Source organism: Neophocaena asiaeorientalis, unplaced genomic scaffold (assembly GCF_003031525.2).
Source record: "Neophocaena asiaeorientalis asiaeorientalis breed wild unplaced genomic scaffold, Neophocaena_asiaeorientalis_V1.1 scaffold78, whole genome shotgun sequence".
NCBI lineage: Eukaryota > Metazoa > Chordata > Mammalia > Artiodactyla > Phocoenidae > Neophocaena > Neophocaena asiaeorientalis.
In genome coordinates this window covers 17,448,396-17,456,367 of record NW_020175018.1, presented here as the reverse complement: position 1 = coordinate 17,456,367, position 7,972 = coordinate 17,448,396, and the positions used below count along the sequence as shown (strand labels likewise).

At 56.8% G+C, this 7,972-nt stretch overlaps 1 protein-coding gene across 1 annotated transcript in view; it reads left to right on the top strand.

The window, feature by feature from the left end:
- Positions 1-4,628: 4,628 nt before the first annotated feature.
- COL5A1 (collagen type V alpha 1 chain) overlaps positions 4,629-7,972 on the top strand; it is a 116,923-nt gene continuing 113,579 nt past the window's right edge. Inside the window, exons 1-2 of the mRNA XM_024762362.1 lie at positions 4,629-4,708; positions 5,660-5,822. Coding sequence (XP_024618130.1) covers positions 5,727-5,822 — 96 coding nt within the window. The 5' untranslated portion in view covers positions 4,629-4,708; positions 5,660-5,726. The remainder of the gene's footprint in view (positions 4,709-5,659; positions 5,823-7,972) is intronic.

Sequence of the window (7,972 nt, the reverse complement as noted above, 5' to 3'; positions counted from 1 at the left end):
GGTTATCTTGGGGCGAGAAATGTCAGAGGGTCTCAGAATACAGGCCAGTTATTGGAGATCTGGTATGAATTCCTCAACAGCAGAAAGGGATCTATTTTTTTTTTTTTTTTTTTTCGGTACGCAGGCCTCTCACCGTTGCGGCCTCTCCCGTTGCAGAGCACAGGCTCCGGACGCGCAGGCTCAGCGGCCATGGCTCACGGGCCCAGCCGCTCCGTGGCATGTGGGATCCTCCCAGACCGGGGCACGAACCCGCGTCCCCTGCATCGGCAGGCGGACTCTCAACCACTGCGCCACCAGGGAAGCCCAGGGATCTTTTTTTTTAAGCCCACATTTTTCCTAACCTGTCAAATTAGGATATTGATTCGATCCTCAAAGAGTTTAAAAGGCTGTTACAGGGCCTTCTAGCCATCATTAGCTTATGGGGTACAATGGGTCCATATATAATGATTGTCTCATTAATGCCAAATAGAACTGGAGGTCTTTGGGGATGATTTAAGTGGGAACTTCTGGGGGGTCTTTTCTGCAGGCCCCAGGGTTGATGAAGCCACACAGCCTCTCTGGCCTTTCCTCTTGCTTGGCCCCCTGGGAGCCGTGGCGTCGGGCTGCGTTTTGGATGCTGTGTCTGCTGGGCAGCTGCAGAGGGAAGGGGTGGTGTGGTCAGGTGGCCCCGGCCGGGCCGAGGCCGTGGTGGCCTGAGTTGAGCATAGACGTTTTAAACGTCTCAGTGCAAAGGAGGTCTGGGTCCGCGTGACCTCTCCGTAACGAGAAAACCCCCATCGTTCTCCCGAGAGGCCACCTGGATTCTCTGGGGATGCAGGCGCCCCTGTGCAGGCCGGGTGAGTCTGGGTCGTGGATGCGGGCTTGGGGGCCAAAACTGAGCAGGGATCTGGGAGCCTTTGCAGGACCCGTCCCCCTTCCCCAGCCCAGACGCTGGCCTCACCCAGTCATTGATTCTCCCACTTTGTACAGATCGCCTGCGATCCAGGCCGTTTCTTTTGGGGAAATCAAGGTTCCTTGGGCTGGGGTTCTTCAGAGGACTCGCCCCCTTCCCAGCAGGTGAAGAGAAGCAGTTTGGTGTTCTCTGCACTTGCCGGCAAGACGGGGCCTACTGTTCCTGCCCGATCCTAAGGGGATTTTCTAGTCTTGCTTAGAGCCTGTAATCCGTGTTCTGAATCACCAGGGCCAGGAGTGCAACTCCAGGTTACTGACCTTGACGGTTGGCGCTGGGTTGTCCTGACACTGGGTAGACCAGGCCGTAAGGACTAAAGCGGAACCCGGGACGGTGACGCTTTGGGAGAAGTGGAGGCCACAAACAAACCGGAGAGGGTTGCACAGCTTGCCTGGAGCGGGGCGTTTCCTGGGCCTCTGCCTGCGGGCGTAGGGGGCAGCACATCAACGTAAGGCTGGCCTGAGACCCTAGAAGAAGCCGTCATGGGCCCTCCCTGAATGCAGGAGGCAGGCGTGTCCCATGAGGCTGCCCCGGCCCCTGGGGCTGTGCCCCTGTGTCCCGGCACCACGGGCCTGCAGCCATCACCGAGGTCCAGCCATCCCCTCCGAAGACATCCAGGCAAGCCAGCCTCCCCGTGGTCACGCGGCCCCCTCCTCTGCTCTCGTGCCTAGGATTGGGGTCCTCTCCCCATTTCGCACTCCCTCTGGTAACTTCGGGGCCGCTGAGACTCCCTTCCTGCTCAGGATCTGAGACGGGGCCTGGGCATAGTTACGCCCCCCGCTCACTCTTCCGCCTTCACTCCAGGCCTGCCCTGCACCGTGGGGCGGGACCTCCAGAATCAGCCTCTGTCCAGCAGAACCTGTAACTGTTGGCTTAGTGGGGTTCAGTTTAGTAACAGATGCACTTATTAAACGCCCACTGTTCACCTAAGCTGCTCCGTGTCTTTGGGCTTCAGCCCGGGTGGAAAGGAAATGGTCTAAGGAAGTAACTGGGCCTCTTGCTCAGCTCACCCCTCAGTTTTGACTTCTCTCTGAGAAACAAAACATGAAACGTTGGATAGCAGACGAGTTTCTCCCAGACAGTGTAGCTTATAAAGCGTGTCAGCGTCCGGCTCATGTCCAGACGAGAATGAACGGTCTCTCTACAGTGACGACAAATCCTTTGTTACTTTGCCAGGAGGGAGATGAACATTACACGTAATTTCTCCTTTCAGCTTATCTGAGCTGAGAACATGTGTTACTGTAGCGATTTAGAAATTGGGAGGCAGCGTCTGAATGAGTCGGGAGCGAGGGCGTTCGTGGTCCTGGGTGGTGCGTCATGCTGCAGGGAGGGGGAGGGGCACTCCCACGTCAGCTCTTCTCATTATCTGAGGCAGGGGGGTGACTGTAAGAGGCATGGAGTCATCACGAAGTGGGGACGGGAGGCAGGCAGCCCGGGAGGCAGGCCACCCTTTGAGATGAGAGTGAGGGGCTCACGGACTCACATGGTGATTGTAGTATATCCTGGACGTGAGCAGGGACCTCTGAGATGCTTGGGGTAAGACACCACCCTGGGCCCCTTAGTGCCCGCTCACCCCCAGGGACCAAAGGGCCACCACTGAGGTCCTGGCCTGGCTGGGGTCTCCCCCTGGGGCCTGCACGCAAACGCCCTCCCCTACCACGGCCGTTCACTCAGGGCGGGATCTCTGATTCCCTCTCACATCCCACGTTTAGAGGGCAGCGTGGAGGGACAGCTGTGATGGTAGTGGCCTCCACAGGCCTCTTTCCAAATGGCTTCCTGTCCGTGGAAGGGCAGCCTGAGTTGGTCCCTCAATGAAGCCAGCCTTTCCTCAGACAGATGACCACACTGACCTCCTCACCCTCCACCTGGACCTGGCAAACTTTGCTGGATATGGTGGCGCTCAGACATTTGCTGCACATCTACCCCTTGATCAAACTGTTCCTGCAGCCTTTCCCTAACAGCACATGGCCAAACCTACCCCCTCCCCGGGAGCGGAGGCATCCGGCTGGTTCCTGCCCCGGGGGATGGGCTGGGCCACGGTGCTGAGCGCAGCAAACAGACCCCAACTTCTAGCTCCTTAACATGGGGCCAGATTCTGCCCAGGCTGTGAGCCTTGGGCCTTTCCAGATCCGCACCTTAGCCAGAGCTTTGGGGGCCGTGGGATGGATTTCTCCACCTGCTCTCCATCACGGCCTTGAAAACTCACACAACTCTGTTGGCTTTTGGGGTTTGGTTTCTCTGCCTGAAGCTGCCGTGGCCCCTCTTGTCCTCACGCTAGAGAGACCGTGTGTCTACCCTGGGTCCTCCAGGGGCTGCAGGGGCAGTTCTTTTCGTGGCATCCCCCCTCCCCTCAGCAGGGCATCAGCAGCGCTCACAGGGACCAGCAGAGCCCAGCTGCCCCGCCGTGCAGCAGTTCTGCCAGCAGAGGGCGCCCAAGGATAGCATCCCCACCGAAAGCTGCATTGACCCCTCGCTCTGCCACGCGGGCCATCTGGTTGACCTTGTTACAGTTCTAAAGAAGGGGTGGGTCTGATGATGGGCTCTGTCCTTGCCCAGGACCGTGGGCTGGGCTTCAGCGCTCTGCAGCGAGGCAGCTTCAGCCGCAGGGCCTTGTCCTTACTCTGTCGGGTGTGCCCGTTGACACCCCTCGGGCTCGCTTCTTTGGCCTGGTTCTGAGAAGCACACTGACTTGGGTTGAGCCTTCCTGGCTGCGCATCCAGCTCCCTTGTCAGCCCAGGGCCCTCGCTCTCGGGGGAATTGCAAATTGCACACAGAAAGAACCAGGATGGATGGAAGGAGGGGGCAGAGATTTCCTCTCCCGTCCGTCCGTGGAGGCAGGGCGTGAAGGGCGTGTGTGTGGAGGATTCTGGAGCAGGCTTGTGCCCTCGGCAGGGCCAGCGCGGGTCTGGCTTTTAATGGCCTCAAATTGTTTCTGGCCTGTGTTGTAAGGAACCCTCCCTCCCACCAACATACCAGGGTTTGGGTTTTCCTTTTAAATTTGAAGTCTTCTGATTTGTATTACCTTTTCTCTGATTTGCATGTCAACCAGGAAATGTCAAGAAGTGCAATTCTCGTCATGATTCCCTGCCTCTTGCCTTCCTTCCCCTCTTCTCTCTCTCCTCCCTCCCTCCAGAGGGCGCAAAATGAGACACACTCTGCCAGGCACAGCTCTAGGCACTGCGGAGGGTAAAAGACGCGTCTGAAACAGCGCCTGCCCAGAGGAAGCTCACATTCTAGAAAGTTCTAAGAAGGATTTATACCTAGATATATTGAGGTGTGGGAACTGAAAAAGATAGCAGTGAAGGCTCACAGCTGGAAGGACCAATCAGGTTTGCATTTGGACTGAGCCTCGGAGGGGGTAGGTTTGACCATGTGGTGTTAGGGGAAGGCTGCAGGAACAGTTTGATCAAGGGGCAGATGTGCAGCAAATGCACCACCATATCCAGCAGACGTTGCCAGGTCCCTGAGCTGGTTTGTTTGCAGAGAGCTGTGGCTGGGCACGGTTGGGGGCTTCCCGACTGCCTTGTCTCTGTCCTCTGTTGCAGCATCTGCATTTCCCGAGGACTTCTCCATTCTAACCACTGTGAAAGCCAAGAAGGGCAGCCAGGCCTTCCTGGTCTCCATCTACAACGAGCAGGGCATCCAGCAGATCGGCCTGGAGATGGGCCGCTCTCCGGTCTTCCTCTATGAGGACCACACAGGGAAACCGGGGCCAGAGGACTACCCCCTCTTCAGAGGCATCAACCTGTCAGATGGCAAGTAAGTGGCACCACTCAGCAACCCACTCCTTCTCCTGCTGGAGGGTCGGGGCAGGTCACCTACAGCCCCCGGCCGAACTGGGGACCTTATAGCAGAATGTGCTTTATATAGCTGACACGCCCGCAGGTCGGAGAGAGCACTGGGCTTGGAGTCCTGGGAGCTGGGTCTTGGTCTGGGCGCATCCTCTGTGGCTCTGGGGAGGCCTTCTTCTCCCTGGGCCTCCACGTCCCCTTTGTAAAATGCACTGAGCTGTATCAAATGCTAGCCTCTTAGTGTCCGAAGGAACACGGGAGACTGTGTAGTTATACCCGACTTCTTCCAGAAAGGATTTGAGGCATCCCCAAGGATACAGACACAGATGTGAGAGTGAATGATTGTTTAAAAAAAGAAAAAGGAGTCAGGTCTTTCCAGAATTCTCTGTTGGATGCATCCCTAAACCCCGGTAGTTTGAAATTAATTGGCTGACACGTCTGAGGCCACGTGCTGTGATCCTTGAAGACCTCAGGCCATGATTTCTGCATTTCTAATTGAGAGGTTCACGTAGATCCATCAGTCCCACCATTTCCTGTCAGACTCGGTTTCTCCGGCAGCCTGCGTTTGCTGTTGGGGGTTGAGATGGTACACAGGGAAGTACTGTCAGGTCTCCCCGCCCTTGACCCACTGACCAGCCCACTCCAGGGTTCAGGGCTGTGCTCCGGGCTGCACAGCTGGTCTCATCCCAGAGACGAGAGGCCTGATTTTTGAGTCCAGTGGGTCTCACGTGGCACGCGGTGTGGACCTGTGCCCGCGGCTGTCTGCCCACAGAGGCTCAGCTCTGAACTGCTCAGCCCGGTGACACGGCAGGAAAGAGATGTCCTCCTGGGTCCCCAGGGACTTGCGGTTGAGGCACTCGTGTTGGTACTTCGTGACCCCAGCCCTCCTTCACCTGCCTGGCTGTCTGTTTCTTTGCAGGTGGCACAGAATTGCTCTCAGCATCCACAGGAAGAACGTCACCTTGATCCTGGACTGCAAGAAGAAGATGACTACATCCCTGGACCGCAGCAATCACCCCGTGATAGACGTTAACGGCATCATCGTGTTTGGCACCCGAATTCTGGATGAGGAGGTGTTTGAGGTAAGCAGGGGTCCTGGGGCCAGCCGAGCCGACGCCGCGTTGCCTGGATCCTGGCGCTCTGCTGGGGGCGGCTGGGGAGGGAACGCCTACTGATGGCTCTGCCTCTGTTAACGGCAGGAGTGATGTCTGCCGGTGGAGACGGGCGGGCGTTCGAACGGGCCCTTGGGCTTTGCGCCGGTGGGGAGGATGAGGTTTGGGTCTCACCTCTCTCGGGGGTCCTACTGGGGCCACGTGCGTAACCATGAGAGGTTCGGGGGCGGGGGAGCTGGCCTCGGTGCAGGCCCGCGGGGCCGGACTCTCCACTGTCTCGTTTGCTGATTCCGGGCCTTGGGCAGGTTGCTCTGACGTTTCTGAGCCTCAGTCTCTCCATCTGTAAAATGGGATCACGCGTGCAGCTCCTTCGTAGAACGCGGCAAGAATTACGTGGGGCTGAATGGTGTAAAGCACCACGGCCTCCTCGTGGTAAGCGCTTGACGTGTGTCAGCCTTGATAGCAACCCAGCGTCGGGGCAGGTGGAAAGGTGGACAGAGCCCAGCTGGTCAGATGTGGTTGAGCAAGGAAAGATCAGGACAGCCACCTCTACGTGGAGGCAGGGGTTGGGGGGATGGATGAACCAGTGTGTGAAGGTGGGTCCGTGGATCCTGCCGAAGTTGCCAGCTGCTCTGCACAGCAGGAGTCCAGGACGGCCGCAGCCTGTGGACGGCGGGGTGGGCTGGGCGCCTGGATTCTGCAGGCACTGCCAAACTTTGCGAGTTATGGCGACGTACCCTCCGAGCGTGACTCTGACCACAGTTGCCCAGAGACCCGGGATGAACTGCAGACGGCTGGGCTGTCCTCAGCCAGGCCTGAGCGGCTTTGGGGTCCTCCCGGGGAGCTACTGTCAAAGGCTTGGGGGTCGCCCCGACTGGGATTAAGTTTTTGCCGGTGTAGACCTCTTGCTGGTGGGAGGATCCAGGTAAAGCAGGTGGCTTTGGTGAGCTTCAGGACTTATTTGTAAAACGTGGTACTGGTAGTGTTGCCTCGAGAGGTGCCGGGGGCTCACCTGGGCTCATCTGAGAAGCGCTGGGCTTGGGCACCTGCTCAGCGCCCGGGAGCCTGGGTCGCTGCCGCCACCCTTGCTCGAGGTCTGAATGCGGAGGTGGGTCCGTGTGCCGAGGCTGGGGTTTGAATTCATGTACCGCGTGGTAGCTTTTCTGCGCTGTTGCCACATCCGTGCCTTTTGTGCGCCGATGGCGTCTTTTATTGTAACGACTCAGGAAGAAGCTTTATCTGTCTTTTAAAAAAATAAGGATCCTAAACCGAATCCTGCTTCCTTGATTTTCTGAGCCAGTTTTCCCACAAGCACAAGTCTGCTAAGACTCCAGTGCTGTAGGGAAAGCACTAGGGAAGTCAGGGCTGGGTTCAAGCCCCAGCTGCGCTGCTTACATGCTGCGAGATCCTGGGCGACTGCCTCGCCTCCCTGAAATGCTTGTGTGGGTGAGGTGTGTTTAAGGACCACCGAGGCATACGCGTGGCCCACGGCCAGCGTTCCGGAGCTGTTACCCACGTTTATGATTAGAGGAGGAAAACAATTTATAATTACCAAAAAGAAATGGAAGAGAAGAACAAATAACATGTATTAACGCATATATGAGGAATCTAGAAAAACGGTACAGATGAACCGGTTTGCAGGGCAGAAATAGAGACACAGATGTAGAGAACAAACGTATGGACGCCAAGGGGGGAACGTGGGGTGGAGGGTGGTGGTGGGATGGATTGGGAGATTGGGATTGACATGTATCCACTAATATGTAGAAGATAGATAACTAATAAGAACCTGCTGTATAAAAATAAATAAAATAAAATTCAAATCAAAAAAAAAAAAGAAGAAATGGATCTCAAATCGGATAACTCTGGTTTCCTCCTCTGTTCAGCCTCCCAGCAATCTGGGTAGGTCTTGCTGTGCGGCTGAGAGCATGCAGGCTTTTGGTGGAATCCGTAGCTCAAAAATACGTACAGCGTTCTGGGGAGCCCTTCTTCCTGGTCGTGGCTTTCGATTTGAGGGAGAGTGTCCGCCAGGCACCAGAGATTCTTGTTGACCACAAGCTGTTTGCGTTCTGAAGGAGGTGATTCCGTAGCCTTGGACTTCCCCGGCTGTTGGATGTGTCCAC